The 19,101-nt window shown below is 41.8% G+C and overlaps 1 protein-coding gene across 1 annotated transcript in view; it reads right to left on the reverse strand.

The window, feature by feature from the left end:
• Positions 1 to 298: 298 nt before the first annotated feature.
• Positions 299 to 19,101, reverse strand: part of GABRR2 (gamma-aminobutyric acid type A receptor subunit rho2) — a 32,678-nt gene continuing 13,875 nt past the window's right edge. The window contains exons 3-9 of the mRNA XM_051777758.1: positions 14,326 to 14,393; positions 9,969 to 10,192; positions 5,811 to 5,893; positions 4,380 to 4,520; positions 3,984 to 4,136; positions 1,593 to 1,789; positions 299 to 607 (exon numbers count right to left, since the gene is read on the reverse strand). Of these exons, the coding sequence (XP_051633718.1) occupies positions 299 to 607; positions 1,593 to 1,789; positions 3,984 to 4,136; positions 4,380 to 4,520; positions 5,811 to 5,893; positions 9,969 to 10,192; positions 14,326 to 14,393 (1,175 nt within the window). The remainder of the gene's footprint in view (positions 608 to 1,592; positions 1,790 to 3,983; positions 4,137 to 4,379; positions 4,521 to 5,810; positions 5,894 to 9,968; positions 10,193 to 14,325; positions 14,394 to 19,101) is intronic.

Below are 19,101 nucleotides of genomic sequence, written 5' to 3' on the forward strand. Positions count from 1 at the left end.
CAGCATGGCCAGCACCTTTTCGGTGTAAGGTGAGCACATATTTTCAAGTATGAGAAATGGCATGTGTCTTAAAGCAAACAGCAGCTGGGGTGTGGGTTGAAAATCAACCAGCACAGCAGGTTCCTCCATGATGCCTCCATGTGCATGGAGTTGCCTACTGGAGTCCTCCCCTTTGCCCTTCGAAGAAGCAATAAAAGAATCAGTTTTCTGGCTTTGCATCCAGATTTGACTGAAAAAGTACCAACAAAAGAGAGTTTTGTAAATGTGTTCTGAATCAGTCACTGCTGTGCCAGCATGCTTAGCTAAAGACAGACCAATATATCAAATTAAAAAATATATAGGTGCCTGGGAATATTAATCTTGAGTATTTATCAATTGCATGAGTGTTCTGGATGATGCGCAAGCCCACATGACCCTTCAGGCCTCTCTTCCTTGATGAATTAGATTCATTGCTCATAGCCAAATGCACAACTATCTTTTCTTGTTTTTCTTCTTCTGGTACCATCTGGTTTCTTGTATATCCTGCCAGGCTGTTGGCATCAGATTCACTGCAGTTTCCATCCAGCATCATAGTTTTCGAGTGAGGTATTCCGCACGAACATGAAAACTAGAAGCATAAACAAGAAATATGGTTGAACACTGGAAGAACACATGAGAAACAGAAATTATGGCTTTCTGTTAACAGACAGCTTGTAAACAGTTGAGCTTGAAATTTTAGTTGAGATGTTTTTTCCTCTTTGAACAAAAAAGTCACTTTGGAATTTTGCTTGTGTTCTGGAAGTAAGAAATAGGGTTTAGCTCCGCTGCTTGGACAAGCAAATTCAGAAAAGATTAAAAAAATGCTTAGCAGACATTTAATCTAAGCAAAAAGTTTTCTTAGCTATCTCTTGTTCAGCCTTCCTGTCTTCAGATCCCCTATTTTTCAGTCCTGATGTTTATAAATATTCAAGGACAAGATGCACTTTTATCTGTAGAAATGGCTTATCCAGTATATGTTATGGAAAAAAAAGGCCCAAGTTCTGGTTTCACAGATACACGTTTTCTTTGTAAATCTGATTTTAAACCAAGGAGATGACCTGCTAAAAGCCTGATGTAAAATCCCCACTCTGTTGAAGTTAATGTCAAAACTTGCATTGACTTTAGCAGCATACATCCCACAAGTTTTTTAGACTGCAGGTAGAATTTTGAATGGCAAATGCCATCTTCTACTATTCAAAATCTGAAGTTTTCTTGTTCCAGCAATATGGATGATGTATTTGTATGCAATGAAAATGGACTCCCAAACCTTTCTGCTAGGAGATCCTGCCTTGATTCCCCATAGACCAATTTCCTTACCCAGTAATACTTTGCACCCAATTCCCTCCTCCACCAACTTTGAACTCTGGTTTTTCCAAAGACTTGTTTTCAAGGATGTGTTCAGCTAAAATAATTAAATATATATATGTAGAAATTTATATATCAGAAGATATAAATATGTATATATTTATCAATATGGAATATTCAGGATGCCACTGAAAAACTCTGTCAACATAAAGACCAGATCAGTAACAAGGGAAAAAAGGAATAGATTGATGAAAAGAAGTTTTTCTCACCCTCTTCTGGAGTTTCCTCTCCTTCCTCTCTTGCACCGTCGTCAGGTAATTCACAGCTGCATATTCCAACACCGAGAGGAAGACAAACACAAAACTGACCCACAGGTAAATGTCCACGGCTTTGATGTAGGAAACACGAGGCATGGAAGCATTCACCCCAGTGATGATCGTGGACATGGTCAGCACAGTGGTTATCCCTGGACAGAACCAAGAGAAATAAATGTTATTGACTGATACAGTATATAAGGCTTTTCGTCTCTAGAAAAAAAACCCAGAAATTATGGTTTACATGACGATCTAAAATATATTCAATATCAAATAAATATGTGTAACGTATCTCTTTTGCCAATGCAGAACTGTTCCACTACCTACACTTCTGTGCTCATGATGGGTTGAGTTTTGAGGAGCAATGATTTCTCTAGGAACAGCATTTAACTCTCTCCTTAATCTCCAGGGTTTATGAGACAGTGCTGTTAAAACACATTTTTAACACACCTAACCCTAAGGTCAGGTCTGCTAAGACCAGTGGTGACAGGGACCCCTGTTTCCCAGCTGTACCATTCTGTGTTACAGGTGCTGCCAGGAAGAAAATTAGTATTGACTTTCGGTCACAGCTAAAGAGGACTTGATCTAAATCACTGATTTTAAATAGGACAGGCAATAAGGATAAAATATTTTGCATGAAGCCATGCAAAAGAAAAGTGTTATGCTTTTACCTCTAGAAATATTTGTCTACAGTTAAAGCTGTGGAAATCAAAACATTTTGAACAACCACCATGGTATTATATAGATAAATGTGTGCATGTGTATGTGTTTATAATTAAATATATGTGTTTATATATGTGTGAGTATGTATATATCTTCACACATGTGTATGTGTATATATATTTAGACAGGTATACGTATAATCCTGCAAAATAATATATCCTTTGGATTGTCATGGAGAGAAGAATATTGACACATTCCCAAAGCCACTTAAACAGGGAAAACAGTCAAAAAGCATTCATAGCTACTTCAGCCATTTCAAAACAGTGACTGCTGTGAACATAGCTAATGTTGTTCACTTTTTATAAGGATACAATTTTTTTAAAAAAATTGAAACCAAACACATTTCTTTCAGTGGAGCAGACTTCCAGCTCCCTCTTCTCATCTGTTTGCTCTAGTGCATAGCTCTCTAAGTGAAATGAACTTATGAGCTGGAATACTGTGTTTATGCTTTCATATTAACATATTAATATTCAGAGAGTTTTCCTACTATATTTTTGCCTCCTTTAACCTATGCATGGAGTGATAAACAAATCAGCTCTTTTTTATGTTCAGCTGAAAGAATTTCCTCCAGTCCTGACATGGACAAAGCTCTGACTGTTGAGTTTTAGATATCCAGAGAGGCAGATTGGTGTGTGCAGGATTTCAAGCAGCTTCTTCTTTGCTTTTCCACTCCTTCAAATGAGAGACCTCACTACCCCAGACACATTGGGTTTTCAGTGCAGGACACCCTTGGGAAAGGAGAAACCCAACATCTGCCTCACCTCAGGGTTAGTGGCCTCTCATCCTCAGGCACTGTAGATGAGAGAGGAAAGCTATGTTCCTTTCACTGCCTCACTGTTGTCTGAGGCCTGGAGTTACTGAGGTGCCTGAGCTTCCCCAGGGGCACACCAGATGGAACAACATGTTTGAAGGCCAGGCTGGATGTGGCTTTGAGCAACCTTGTCTACTGGAAGGTGTTCCTGCCCATGGCAGGGTGGTTGGGATTATGTATCTTTAAGATCTCTTCAAACCCAAACCATTCTATGATTTCATAATTCTGTGATACCAAAGTACACAGGTGCTGATAGGGCTAGATCCCTTGCTGGTGCCTTTCTTTCCCAACTTTGTTAAGATGTGCCACATTGCCACCTTCCAGGCAGTCTGGAGAAAAACACTGGCCACAGCATCGGTGTTGGCTGGTTGGGAAGACACATAGCTGGGCTGGGATATTCACTGTGGCAACTGGGACATGGCAGGATCCTGCTCTTGAAAGGCACTCATGAAAATTGTAACAGAAGCCTTTAAAGCCCTGTAGGTGCCTGAACTCCTGTGAAACTCTACTGTCACCAATGGGAATGTGTGTCTTAGAACTGCAGGGCGGGACAACAGGGAAAAACTCTCAATTCATCAGCTCATAAATACTGAAACTTCTCTGCTCAACTGTAGTTTTAAGACCATAGCCCTTTCTGTCCTGAGCAAAGTGTAGGTCAGGAAGACTGCTTAATGAGGAAGGACTTAAGACAAACTGCAAGTTTTACATTACATTAATCATCAGGTAAAACCAACATTTGATTGCCCAGTCCTGCCAAAACTTTCGCGTTCAAAGATTTTCCCACAGTCATGGCTTTTTGCAATTGTTCTCACCCAAAGAGACTCTGGCAGGAACTGCTCGGTGATCAATCCAGAAGGACACCCAGGACAACATGACCATGAGGGTAGCAGGGAAGTAAGTTTGGAGCAAGAAGAAGAAGATGTGTCGACGTAAAGTGAAGTTAATGTAGAGTCGATTGTACCAACCTTTGAGAGAGGAGGAAACCCAGAATCAGTGGAAAGAGCCTTGACAGTAGGCACAGAGAGGTAAGATCTTTCTTTTGCTATTTTAATTCTAAAGAGTAGTGAAAAAAGAAACTGAGCTTACAAAACATGTGTTGTCCAGACCGTGGAGACTACATTTCAGCAACATAATCCCAAGAGCCCTCTCACAGGCAGTTAATACAGCATTAGTTTTAGCAGTAGTATTAAATCAGAAAAGATCAATACCTGTGCTACTGTAGAAAGCCAGTCTTGATGTAGTGTGGAATTTTTGTATCAAAAACTGAGACAAAGAAATCTTTTCATCAGTTTTCAGAGATTCATTCCCATTTTTCCAGTACAGCATCAGATCTTCATCAGTGTAAGCATCTTAGGGAAAAAAGAAACATGATGTGAAGTGACTTTAGCTTGGAGGTTTGACAAAAGCTAACAGATGCAGTCTTTGGCATGAAGTAATGCCACAAATAACTTTGCTAACAGCACTGAGTTAAAAAGATCGCATGATATAATATATCATGACAAAAATAAAAATTTAGGTCATCCTGATTCAAGGAAACACATCCTCGTTTTACTCTACACTGATGGAATGACAGCTGGAATGGCACTCTTGCTAACTGATAAGAATAGATCAAGAAATAATCATGGGTAAAGCACTTGAATTCAGAGGAAGGAGGAAACGCAGACACCTCACACACAAACACTCAAACTATCTTATAATGATAAAAGCAAAAAGGATAGGATCTGAAGCAAAAGTCTAGAAATATTTTAAAAGTATATATGAAAAACAGAATTTGTTATCACACTAGGTATCAGGAATGGGGAATGAGAAATGGGTTATCAAGATGGTCAGGGGCTGGAGCACACAGCATAAGAGGCTGGGGGAACGGGGTTCGTTCAGCTGGAAGAAGAGCAGTCTGTGGTGGGGTCCAGATGCTGCCCTGTTGAGGGTCATAAAGAAGATGGCAGTAGGTTTTTCTCAGACTCTTCATCAAGATAGAGAATGAAAGGACAAGAGGCAAAGGATGCAAGTTACAGCAAGGGGTTGTTTCCAAGCAGGTAAAAGTAAATTTTTCAGGATGAGGGCTGTCAAATATTTGAACAAGTTGCACAGAAAAGTTGTGGAGCCTGCTTTACCTTGTTCAAAACCCAAATGGACACAGCCCTGAGCAACCCACTATAAAGATCTCCCTGCTCTCAACAGGGAGCAGCTGAACTCAAGGAGCAGCTGACCTCAACATCAATGTCAATTACCCTGTGATTCTGCTGTTTGTAGAGGAATGTTTCAGTTAAACAGCTGGGAGGACCTCAAAACATCTAGATGTTAGTCTACACTGGAGAAAGTTTACAGAACAGCCACGAAAATTTTACTGTTCACATTAAGTTCTCCACAGAACAAATCCTTCCCAAAGAAGCTTAGCCCAGGTCACAGTGTTTGCAGGATCAGGATTATGTCATAGGATGTTTTCCTTGCAAATTCCCCTGTCTAGCAGCATAAGGACTAGACATACAACACTGTTGAGTCAATAGAAAGTCTTTTAGTAACTCTGGTGAACTATCTTTTCAGGCCCTGAAATAAAAAGTATTCTGAAATGTGTCCAGTGCAATGCTTGTGCAGCCAGCCATGAAGCACGTGTAGCAAGAAACACAGATACAACATACAGCTTTCCAGCTCCAGAGAACATGTCTGAGAGTCCAGGGGGAAGCAGCTGAAGTCCATGTTGCACATTGCTGTCACTGTGACCCTAGAAGTTGAAAATGAGAAGAAAAGTTGGTTTCTGTGAGGAGCAATCAAGCAGAATGTTATTGCAGATAATTATTCCGCAGCTTTAAAGCCAGAAATTATGCATGATGTTAGCATAAAATCCCCAGGAAAATTACCAATTATCCAAGTTCAAACGAGCTGGATTATACACAGAAACTCCAAAGGAAGATGTAATTTCAATATCTACCAAGGAACTAAAGCACTATCTTGAACATTACAGTTATACTAATGTCAGTACAGTCATTCTACTGTATTTTACAGCCAAGTATTTATCTACAAAGCAACAACATAAAATAACTTCACCATTTACATTTGAAGTTTCTCTCACGTACAGCTCAATTAAGGTTTCCTCATTTTCCCCATTGCTCAGTTCCCTCCATAGTCACCCCAAGAATGATCCAAGTCTGAGGAACATGACCATCCTTATTGCAAGCCACAGAATTGCTCCACTACATATATTTTTAAAGAAAAAGCAGTTTCTTTTCTGTTCTCAATAAAATTATTTTAATCTGAGGGGTGTATTCCTGGGCCAGGGGACGTAAAATGGATGCAGCTTATTTTCAAGAAGTGAGATTTGCCTCTGTTAAGTTTAAGTCTAAGCTAAAGAGCTGCAGCAATCACAGCTCCAGTCTTTAAATTAGTCCAGTTGTGCACATTGTTACATAAGAAATTTTCCAGTGGGTCAGTGAACTTTCTCTTGCAGACGGATTTGCAGTGGAGCTCTCAATTTAGTAGGCTCAAATCAGCTGTGACTCATCGTTTCAGAAGCCAACTTACGTTAGCTGTGACCATTTCCTAGATTTATTGCAGACGTTGATAAAGAACTTTTCTTCTGTTGCAGGGATTTAGATGCAAATCCTACCCTGATCTACACACTCATCACCTGAAAAGCTCACACTGTTCATTTTGACCATAAAACTAGAGCAAATTTTTGCCTTACGTGCAAAATTTAAAGAATATTTTTGGGGATGTGCTCCAGAAGGTCTATTGAGGCAATGACCTCCCCTAATTGTGTGTAGCATTTAAGCATTGTGTAACTCAGTCGCATTATTTTCTTTCTTTCTGTTATTTTCTTTCCTCAGCATCACCTGAACTATGCACAACCTGTGGTCAATAACAATTCATTAGCCAATGACAGCACAGAAAATCAGCTCATCAGTAACATATTCCTCAATTAGAGTGAAGTCTTTAGGTGCCCATGAAAGCCCAAGGCTGAAATGAGGAATGAAATGTGTCTCAGCCCAGTATCAACCCCTTGCAGATATCTCAAGACATCTGAGGGCATTTCCAGTATGACCAGGCACCCATGTTTTGTCAGCCAGATCTCATTCTGTGTCCTAAACACTACCAGGCCCAAATGCCATGAAGATTCTCATTCTTCTTTGTTTTATGTATCAGATTATCCATTTAACCCTTGTGCAGTCAGCTGTGGTTAACTCACAGTCTTCTCTCTTGTGGATAACATTAAAAATTCACATCACCTCCTTGACAGATCACAGAAAATTTTGAAAGTAAATACTCTGCATGTGTGCAAATGAGGAGACCTGAACAGAACCAATGTTTGCCATTAAAAATACTTGTTCATTCATTCTGGTTGTTGAGCACTGCTAATAAGTGGATTGCTCCTGGCTTTAGAACATAAGAACTGTGGGGTGTGAGCAATGGAAACAGATACTCAGTTACACAGAGCAACAGCTGTCAGGAAGGTCCCTACCCTCCTGCTGCTCTTCTCCCCTCAGTGCTGACCCAATCTTTCATCTAACCTCATTCTTTATTTTTCTTTCTGCTTCTTGTCTCTCCAGCTATATGGCACCTTCATCCTCATCCAGTTCCAAAAAAATACACAGTGTCTTTAGGTGCTTAGTTTAGGTGTGGGTAATCAGACCTCCCACGCAATAAATGGATTTATTAAATGGGTTCATAACAGGGAAAGTGTTCTTAAGTGTTTGATCAAGTTGGGACTTTCATCATTAAATCAGGCAAAATGAAGTAGCCATATGATGCATTTCTTTCTTACACACACGCATATATTTCTTTGTGATTTTACAAATTTGTCCAGGGCTTTTAAAATAAATTCAGTAGAATTGTATTTGGACCATGAAACTTTGCTTTAGAGTGAACTTTGGAACCCCCTAGTTCTGTGGGATATTGTCTTACTTGGGACAATATTGTCCTACTTGGGACAATATTGCCCACTATGCTTATTCTTCAAAGAGAAAGAGCATCCTGAATAAAACTTTATAGAAAACCTTTCCTAGTTTTTGAGAACCATTTTGCCATATCTGAAGTGAGTAAGTTCCAGAAAAATCCTAGAACAGAAATCCTTGGCTACAAAACATTCCAAGGTCTCTGTACACTGAGAGCATGTTTTCTGCCCTGGGGAAATATCCTTTTGTTTGGGCTCTTCAACTTTTCTCCTCTGGAAGTGTATTTTTCTCCACTTTTCTTTTTGCCTTCTTCTGAAGTAAATGAAATCTGCTGGGATGGTGATGTGAGCAGCCGTAAAGGTGGCCTGGTTAGAAGGGGAAACTACTGAGCAGAAAAGCTGCCTTCTGAAAAATATTGACAGAGAAAGGCCTGCCAGCCTGGCAGGCAGACACATCCTTGAGAAGCACAGCTGGCCTCTTTGAAATGCAGACAGGGTACCTAGAAACTGGAGACATCCTGGAATACCATCAACAACTGCAAAAAGAAAGGGATTTAAAAGGCAATTTATTGTCTGGAAAATAAAAATTTTTCTGAAAGAACAGAAAACATCATTATCTATTATTCATCATAGGTAAAAAATAGAAATTACCAGCACCTATCGGCTGCTCAAAGTGATAGTGTCCTACACCCTCTTATATCTCTGGATATAAGAAGGACATGACTTCTACCCAAAATGAAGCCTTATTCTCTGAGAACTTTCCATGCTGCATGTACTTTTCCATTCCTAAACAGGTTAAATTCACTGTATGAACTTTGTACCAGCTTTTGGACTCTCACTGGGGGTGGCTGGCTGACTCCAGACCCTATGACTCAGAGTATCTCTGAAGTGCCACTATGTTGTCTCATTGGATCTCTCTGGGCCCACTTTGGAGGCTGTTTCAGTTTGTCCTTCATTCATAGGATGATTTGGTTCACCTGATGATGGAATCACTTGATATCATTATTATGCATTCATACAAGCAGTCTATCCTAAGTGTACCTGCTGGTATACTGTTGAAGAGTTGCTCCACTAATAAGTAACCAGTGAAAGCATATACCTAGTTAGTTATATCTGTTATTGGCTGTTGCCACATGATTTATGGACACTAAATTACTGATTGTTAACAGTAATTTGAAATAGCTTGATATGTATATTAATATTCACTTTATTCATCATAGGTAGTGGTGATTTTGTGGTAGTTTACTTGCTAGTGGTGACTTTTGTGGTATTTTTGGTAATCTGTAATAAGGTAGAGAAGTTTAGAGGATTAAGCCTCCATGTCCTTGTGTATTACAGAATTGTGCAAACCCACCGTCACGATCTGCGTACACCCACAGGATGGGTAACCCTCCAGGTCATGACAGACGTGCCTCAGGACTCTTCCAGCCAACAAATCTACTAGAAAACCTGACTGCCTTTAATACTGCCATTTTAGCATCAATAAATTTAAACCTTTACATCAACACAAAACCACCACCACAACAACAAAAAAACATTTCTAGACAAACAGGAAGAAAAATAGGATAATTATAGAGGTCACCATCTGGTATATCAGCAGCTTCCAGTTTAATCACAGACTGACCCTGGGATGAACATTCCTGCTTGACTAAGCCCTCCACTGACTGCAAAGAGTTGAGGGCATGCTTCCCCTGGGGAGGAGGTTATCCTGTTACTCCCCAAAGCATGGGTTCTTTCAGTTTCCTGCAAAGCATTTTGCACTGCACTTTCTGGAAACAGGGCTCTGCATCTGCAGTGTGAGTAGCAGGATTGGCAGTAGCAGTCCTAGTGATCACCAAAGTCAAGCCAAGAGCAAAACTGACAGCAAAGCCCCAGGGGATTCTCAGGAGCAGCAGGGCTGCACTGTTACCTCATGCTGTAGAGGACATGACCATCAGGGAACACTCGCAGCATGATGTTGTCTGTGGTGGTATCATGAATGAAGGACCTCTTGGAATGCACAAAGAAGACATCAGGGACCCAGATCTTCTTCACCAGCCTGCCGTCAAAGGTCATGCTCTTGTTGTTGGTGCTGGGAAAGGAGAGACGCTCATCCTTCCAGTAGTGCCTTAAGTATAAGGTCATAGTGAAATCCTTCACAAAAAATGAAGAGAACCAGAGAGGGGTCTGTCAATGCTGCACTCTACAACTGGGACACACCAGAAAGAAAACTCACTCCTACCAGGTAGATAAAATCTCTCCACTCTCAACTCCTGATTCTTTCCTAGGCCAATGATCTCTGTGAATAGATTTTTCTGAAAAAAATAATTTCAGCCAAAACAAAGCATAAACAACCAATGAATGTATTACAGTACCCAGTAATGTTCAGTCACAAAAGGGATATAAATATGCCCCAAGAGAAGCAATGCCCCAGAGAAACAACTCTTCAACCCTGGCAAAATTATCTTGCAGGACTACAGTATCAATATCATGATCTAGAGGAAAAATTGTTAAAGTTAGCTTAATGATGAGGCTAAACATTAAGTAATGTTTAGAAGAACTAAATTGTTGCAAACAGCAACCAAGTGACTACCATAAAAGTGTATAAATAAAGTTCCCTTTTTAAGCTTGTTGAGGGGGCAGGAGCTTCAGTAACATAAAGGAAAACATCTGTTTGTTGATTCCAACCTGGCAGCTGTTGCTTTCAGAGCTGAATCTACTCTCTCATTCTGAGATCAAATACACTTCTTTTCTTTATATTCACAATCAAATGAGGGGTTATGGGAGCTGCCAAGCCTGAAAAGGCAACAACACAGGCCAGGACCTCTTTCTAACTGCGCAGCAACCGCTTTCTAAAAACAAAACCAAACAATTAGTTTGGTGAAAAACGGTAACAAACAATCCCCCCTGACTCTCCACTTCAAAGGGCTGTCTGGTAATAGCCTTGCATTGCCAATAGGTTTTTCATTAGTTTGCAAAGAAGGCTCTAGTGCCAGTCCTCATCTTGCTGCCCTGTATGGGACAGAGCTGGCCAGACACCTCCCTCTCTGACCGTGGCAGAGACCTGCCAGGGAGACACTTCTGCTCATCCACCTGCAGGTCCCCATCTTAGGCTGGTCCCAGGCTCCACTGCCACTCCTCCCAGGGATGCTGCCAGCTTCTGTTCCCTACTGGACACTGGCCACCTTCCCCTTACAACTACAGTCACAAAGAAATACTTCCAGCAACTGCTGCTGCTGACAGGCTTAGGTCGCAACCTGATTGGACAAGTCACCCTCAGGGGAGGGACATCAAGCTCATCGGCTTGACTAGAGCTGGGAAAAAGGAAATAAAGGAAGAGGCACAACTGTTGCTTTCTTAGGAGTCAGTGCAAGTTACAGCAGAAGTCAAAAAAGGGGTAAAAAAGAGCCTGGATATTCAGGGTCACCATTCCCTTGGCCATGACATGAGATGGAGGGACATGGGGCTCCAGGTGAGGAGGACCATTGTTGTAGTTTAACCCCAGCAAGCATCTAGGTACCACACGGACACCTGCTCACTCCTCCTTCCCCCAGTCCCCAGCCAATGGGATGGGGAAGAGAATCAGAAAAAGTTGGGTTGAGATAAGAACAGTTTAATAATTGAAATAAAGTAAATAATAATAGTAAGATTAATGAAAAGGGTCATAAAAAGAGAGAGGGACAAAACTCCAGAAAACACAAGTGATGCACAATACAGTTACTGACCAATTCCCAGCCTGTCCCCCAGCAGCAATCAGCCCTCCCAGCCAACTCCTGCCAATTTATATACTGGGCATGACCTTCTATGGTATGGAATATCTCTTGGGCCGGTTCAGGTCAGCTGTCCTGGCCATGTCCCTTCCTGTCTTTCCATGCTCCTCCTCACTGGCGGAGCATGAGACACTGAAAAGTCCTTGACTTAGGGTAAGCACTACTTAGCCACAACCAAAACACTGTGTTATCAGTATTATTCTCATACTAAATCCAAAACACAGCACTGTACCAGCTACTAAGAAGAAAATTAGCTCTATCCCAGCCAAAACCAGGACAGCCAGGCAGCTGGAGGTTGCGGCTGCAAAATGCCTCTGGGCAGCTCCATCATCAGAGCACAGGGGAACAGGGAACGATGTGACATCGACCACAGCAAGGCTTACAGCCTCCACAGAGGAGGTGGAAGAGATTGCCTGTAGGGACAACATGGGAAGGGTCACACCATATTCCAGGTCACCCCTTTCCCTGTCCTACCAGGCAGGAGCTTCTTCTCTCTCACCCTCACCCCCTTTCTCTCTCCAAACAGGCCAACACAATGGTCAACTCTCCTCTCTCTCCAATGGTCAACACATAGCACACCAAATGCTACAAACACAATGTCAAAGTGACAACTAAGTATAAAATCTAAATAAAGGAAGTTTTTCACGGCATGAGTCAAATGAGGCAGTTAGTTGACAGCTTGTTCCTTTCTGACCAGCACACATGCTATTTACAAGCAAAAAAAAGAGGGTTATTTCAGCACTCACAAGTAGGAAAATCCTTTAGGAAACAAGTTTTTACAAGAAACTGAGAGAAGGGTAGTACCTGCCAGAGGCACAGCAAATGAGCATACACAAGTACCTCGATTTTGACAGCACATTTCATATTTGTGCTGTGCTCCAGGCAGCCCCAAGAGCGTGCCCTGTCAATGCACACAGTAGCAGCCCATCCATGCCAACCAGACAGGCACCAATTTTAAACCCTTGTGCTTTAAACATCTCCTGGCTGCTCTCACTGACATGCACTGTCTTGCAGGTATGATGGGTTGCGGCTCCTGACGCTTCTGTCTGGTGCTTCTTTGGAGCATCAGGTGCCTGCTCAAGCAGTGAGCATGTAAAGACTGCCCAGCTGACAGTACCTGATTTCTGGGCCCACTAACCCTTCAGAGCAGTCTGAAATAAGCCCTGCCTGCAGCCTTGCCCTGCCTGCAACTGGCAGCCAAGGAGGGCACCCTGCTGCAGGCACAGGCAGCCCCGGTCCCCTGGCCATGCTAACAGCTTACTGCCCGCTCTCCTCTCTGCAAACACCCACGCCAGGACAGTCTGTTGGAGAAACAAACCAATGAAATTCAGACTGACCTGAGAGACCATTCTTCCACCCCAAATACATATCAGAAACTGCTGTAGAAAGTGCTTGTCATGTGCTGGGAAAATAGGACTACGGAGCTATCAACAGCCAAGGGAGAGAACTGACCTCAAAGCTTTCTGATAGGCAACACTTTTGTTGAAATCAGATGGTCCTGATAGAAATCATTGTGAATTATTTACTAATTAGGTCTCTTTGCTGCTCTGACATTATCTTGATATACCAGAGCCCCAATTCTCCTTGTGGTGGCAATTTCCTATGCTGACACCTCCCTCCTACACACCTCATTGCACGCATACCCCCAAACCTGCTCTTCAAATATCCAGGCAGCCAAGCTCCCTTGTTTAATCCTAGAACACAGAATAGTTTGGGTTGGAAGGGATCTTTAAAGTCATCTACTCCGACCCCTTCAAAGTGGGATGAAGATGTAATTGCACCACAGTAAAAACCACTCAAGCTAAAGCTCTTCCTTTGTGTTTTGTCTAGACCAGAGAAGATAACCAAGAACAGGGAGGAAAAGGCAGAAGAAGGAAGGAACTAAGAAGCTTCCTCTTCTCCTCTATGTTCCTCTTTGCACTTTCCAGTGTTTTTATTCCATTTTCTACAGCAAAGAACAGAACAAACCAAAACCAACAACAACAACAAAAAAAAACCCAACAAAAACAAAAACAAAAAACCATAAACAACAACAACAAAGAAAAACAAAAACAAACAAAAAAAACCCCACCCAAAACTAAACCAAAAAATACACAACCCCCCAAACAAACAGACAACACTCCCCCCCAAATGTATATGAATATTCATGTGAACTCAATGTTTCCCCAAGGAAGAAAACTCCTGCAGTAAGCACAGCTTATGTGAACTTCACCTTATACCTTCAAACCTTCATACACAGCTGTTTATATTTTTCACTGTGATATATCTTTCATAGCACTGATTATTCTCCCATTCAAGGTCGTTTTTTCCTTCATGCTTTTAATCTTTATCTGTAGATACAGAGATAAGCCTTTGATCACCTGGTTTTATCAAGTCTTTGCTTTTGAATATGAGCCTCTGAATTTCACAGATGCTGCCATTACTTTGATCTGACCAATAATTTGAAACCCACAGGTTTCAGGTGGGAACGACATTTTATGACTGGAAGTAATTGAGGCTTAGAAGAGGATTACATACCATGTCAACTTCAGAAATACTGTCCAAGCTTTCAACTTGCACATCCACCCCAACAGGAATTGCAGGGCCTGAAAGAGAAGGAGATTTAGATATCCAAATAACTGGTCTTTCATATCATCTGCATTTAATTAGCACTATACAGTGCAAAACATTTCTGAACTTATGTTACACATTTCTGTCAATGGCTCTTCATGAGGGGGCTGGGGCAAGAGTCAGTGAAAAACCATGTAAGGCCCCTTTTGAAACACTGATTATCTTCTCCTTGGCATATACTGCAATGTTGACACTGCCCAGCTAATCCAGAGCTTGGATGAAACATTTGCATACATTTTTAAAAACTGAGCCATCCCATCTTAAATTTTAGGCTTTTATGAACAAATTTAGCCCCAAGAAGAGGGGACTGAGATGAAGAAATGGCAAGCAACGAACACTTCCTTGAAGGTTTCTCATTTTTTACCAAAAAGACAAGCTATATTAATCTCTCAAGAGCCCATCACCATTCATATGACTCACTGATGATGTTACTAGTTTTCCACAGCACTTTCAAAATTAGCAACCAAAGAATTCACGAAGAGTAAATAAGCAGAAAATGTCCCACAACAAATGCACACTCTTCTATTATTAGAAACCTTATATCAAAACTTCACTGTAGGCTGCTGCTCATTAATGATCAGGACCTGGTGAGGTTACTCGTCACCATAGTGTGCCCTCATGCAGCTTTTTCCCATTTCTTGTGGTAAGTGCCGACAGAGATCTGCACACCAAGCACAGTCCACCAGGGCAGGTTAACAGGAACTGCTGAGGAACAGTCCAGGTGGATCCACTGCCACCTTGTGCTGTCAGTGTGTGGCACTCAGGGCTCACACTGATGAGCTGATCCAGCCTATCTCCAGCTTAGGCACTGTCAGTGAGACAGACCCTGCCAAAGGACACAGGAGCTCTGCAGACATGTCTGGGACTTGCACAACAGAAACGAATTTTCCAAGGACCATAGTGGCCTCCATGACAATTTGTGAAGATTTGCGAAGTTTTTCAGCACCCAGATTTTCAATCTGATAAGCAGTCAGATGGTATGTAAGAGGCACCACAATCACTTTGTAGACTCAGACCCACACATAGCAAGGGCTGGCTGTATGCATGTATTTAGCTAGAGTAGCATCTTCCTTGAGACCACAACCAAGGTCTGAATACACCATGAGCCTAACAAGAGTGCAGAAATAGTGTTCTGAGAAAGCAGGGTACTTCTGCAAGCTGCCATCTGTCCTGCTCCAGTACCTGCTGCAGCTTGTACACACTCTCACACATCTTCAGGGCTTTTGAACACAGCCTTAGGTTTGCATCTAAATGGAGGAGAAAGCAGAACAACTCAGTTTCAGTAGGGAAAGGCTAGTCACCATGTCCACGAGACAAGCTGCAACAGGCCCCAGTACAGGTTTGCTAGGGCTTTGATAAGCCAGCTTCACCAAATTACAGTAGAGCATGCTGATGGTGACACTGTCCCCCTTCTGCAGGCACATTTCCAGACTGTTGTGCCCACACCCTCCATCAGTGGTTGTGCTGGGTACAGGCACCCTGAAGGAAGCCCTGTGGGGCAGAACCAGGCTCCTCAGAACCACCAATTCCAATTTAAGTGACTGTTTCCCCAGCAATGAAGCTGAAACTTGGCTAATCCAGCACTCCTAGATGCTCATAAACACTTAACATGTCACATTCAGACACACAGCTGTGCACTTCATACTCTGAAAAAATTGAGAGAAAGAATTTCTGTACGGCATCCCTCCTGCTCAGTAAAACATGTTTTGTTTTGGTTTTTTAAACAAGGTAGCAAAAAGCACTTTATGTATGGTGATAATAAGCATCTGTTTGTAGTCAATTTTTTAGGGTTTTTTGCCTTTTTTGCCTTTTTTTGTTCAGATACCATATCAAAGTCATACAGGGTGAAAAAGAGTCATACATCAAGAAGAGCTTGGGCAGTAATTCAAATACTTACCTATTTGTTTAATGCCTTTAAATACCTAATAGCTCTTCAGTGAGGTCATGTTTGTGACACTTAACTTGGGCCTCTGCTACAGCAAGCCTCAATGCTCAGAGAAAGTCTCTTCAGAAAGACTCCACAGTCCAACACAGCCCATGTCAGGGCAGGCACAAGGATGCCCCCAGCACTGCCTCTGTCTTTTACTGGAGAAAGCATGAGTCATTAATATTACTTATTGTCATATACAGCTGGGGACACTGCAGTAGTGCCCCCCGTGCTTCCAAAAAGCCACGTCATGGTAGCCACAGTGCTAATGGAGAAGACATGGTCTCTGCCAGGATGGCTTCACAGTGCGATGAGGTTGTGCCAGAAGAGGATGGCAGTGGTTGGCTGTGGTACTTCCCACTGCTGCTCCCTGGTGCCGAGGGGCTGTGTGCCCAACACAAGCTGGGCAGTCCCCCACAGCTTCCAGACTGCAAGAGAGACTCTCTGTGTATGAATCCTGAATTTAGCCTTGATTCAGGAAATCAACACCCACCCAAAGTCTGTTTACTGCTGCAATTTCTATGCCTGTCTGAACAATAATCACAGATTAAAAACAAACAAATAAACAACAAACAACTAAAAACCAAACCCACAAACATAAGAACACTGCCAAGTTAGCATATGTCCTGCTGTCCTATTCCTTCCCTATCCACTCTTGAAGATAAAAGACTGTGTCCATATTCTTTTCTTTGTTCATGTTCCTGCATCAAATGCTCAATAACCAGCAAGGACATTGCAAGGACAAGATCTACAGTTCAGTCTGGAGCTGCCATGAAGCTTTATTAAACCCAAAATAAAAGGTGTTCCATGTTAAGCCAGATAGTCTGGAAAGCCCTTGAGAGAAGAGGCCCAAGGCAGTGTTAGGTGTCTGGTACATCAGTGAAACTGCTTTTACTTATTTCTTTTCTGCAGTTAATCATGAATTTGAGGGATGATAAAACAGTGATTGTAATAGAGAGAGGGAGAAATCATTTGAACACTGGATTCAAATGTTTAGATCTTAATATAGACAGTATGAAGATGAGATTGTAAAACCAACTTATCAGTGGAAATATTTACTCTGCCTTTCCTGGACAAACTCTTACTACAGTCAGCAGGAGCAATCACTGCTTTTCCCTTCTCCCTGCTCCTCATTCAGCACGTGAGGCTGAGGCAATAAGAGAGCACACAAATGGGAATGAGGGCACATTGAGACACCTAGACCCTTTGGAGGAGGCTTAGACAAAAAGCTGGGCTGAGCAGGGAAGGGTGGATGAAGGGCCAGTGGGGACAGCCCAAATGTTGCTGCCTGTGAGCTAATGACAGGAATACAGTGATCATCAAGTCCTGCTTCAGGTGATGAGCACAACTGAAGCCCTGTCTAGAAATGCTCTCTTTAAACCACAGAAACAAACCCTGGGTTTCCTTAAAGGTATCTTGGCTACAGCACATACCATTGAATTAAATGGTTGTGGATCAGTCACCAACAATGTCAAGAGATCTTTGCTCTCACTAACCCTTGGAGTCAATTAGGAACTGCTATCTTTTCAATCCTGTCCCTTGGTCAGCTAAACTCTTGAACCACTGAGGCTATAGATGCTTTGCCAAATTCCTTATCAAATTCACTAGGGATGAGCAAAAAGAAAAAAAACCCTCTTTACTGAGAGGGAGCAGAGGATGATGAGGGTGTGGATGTGAGGGGACAAGAATAGCTGAGATGGTATACAACACACTGAACTGGTAGACAGAACAAGTAACTTAGATTACAGCATTAAATGCAGAAAAGCCCTCATCAACCAACTTGTCCTTGTCATAAACAACGTTTTATCAAAATTCACTTTTTCTTCAGAAAAGAGAAACATAGAAGGATCATCTTAGAGAATTATAAGCAGGAAAAGACCTGAATACTGTAACACTGGAGAAATCTCAAAGCTCGAGAATGTTCACTGCTGCACAGGCAGCTAAACAGATCCATGTGAAAGCTGTGGATTTGGATGACTAAAGGAAGCAGTAGTACTTTGCTTGAAGACTGCAGTCCAGCAAAGCTTTTCAGTTCATACTTTATAGTCTCTGAAAAGTATCAGCCAAATTCATGGAATTATTCAAATTAAACAAGTATTTATAGATCAAGGTCTAGAGATAACTTGTATAACCTTCAACTAGAGCATTTCTTCCAGAAACAGCAAAGATGTCAACATTTATTATTCCCCATCACTGTCCACAGAAATATCTTGCAGAACACAAATCCTAATTCAGCAGGACTTATACAACCAGAAAACAAACAGTGGACTCTCAAAGCTTCATAAAAATCACAGGCTTCTGCTTACAACACAGAAATGAACCCACCAATAAACAATTCCCCTTGCACCTCAGACACAGAACAGTGGCAGTTTTCAGGTAAGCTCAAGACACACAATCATTAGCAAATGTGACAATATAAAAATTGAAAATGGAAAATATGAGCTTTCCCTTTTGAAGGAGGTATTTATGTGTTAAGAGAGGATTTAAATGACCTGAAGCACAGACTGAGGCTGATGGGAGTGTTTCTGCTTTCTCCCTTTCTTGGACAGTATCCACTAGCCCCACAATTTCTGCATAGGGTTTACATATAACATGATGGAGCATCCTTGCAGCTTCTCACTGTAAAGGTACTGCCTTCTGAAAATGAATTCACATTTGGAATCCACTCACAGACATACATCATGCCTTATTATTGTAAATTCCTGCACATCACTGTTCTGGCCTCAAATCAAACTGATCTTGAAAAGATACTTAGT

Source organism: Manacus candei, unplaced genomic scaffold (genome assembly GCF_025592945.1).
Source record: "Manacus candei isolate 608988 ecotype Guabito, Panama unplaced genomic scaffold, ASM2559294v1 h1tg000011l, whole genome shotgun sequence".
NCBI classification, from domain to species: domain Eukaryota; kingdom Metazoa; phylum Chordata; class Aves; order Passeriformes; family Pipridae; genus Manacus; species Manacus candei.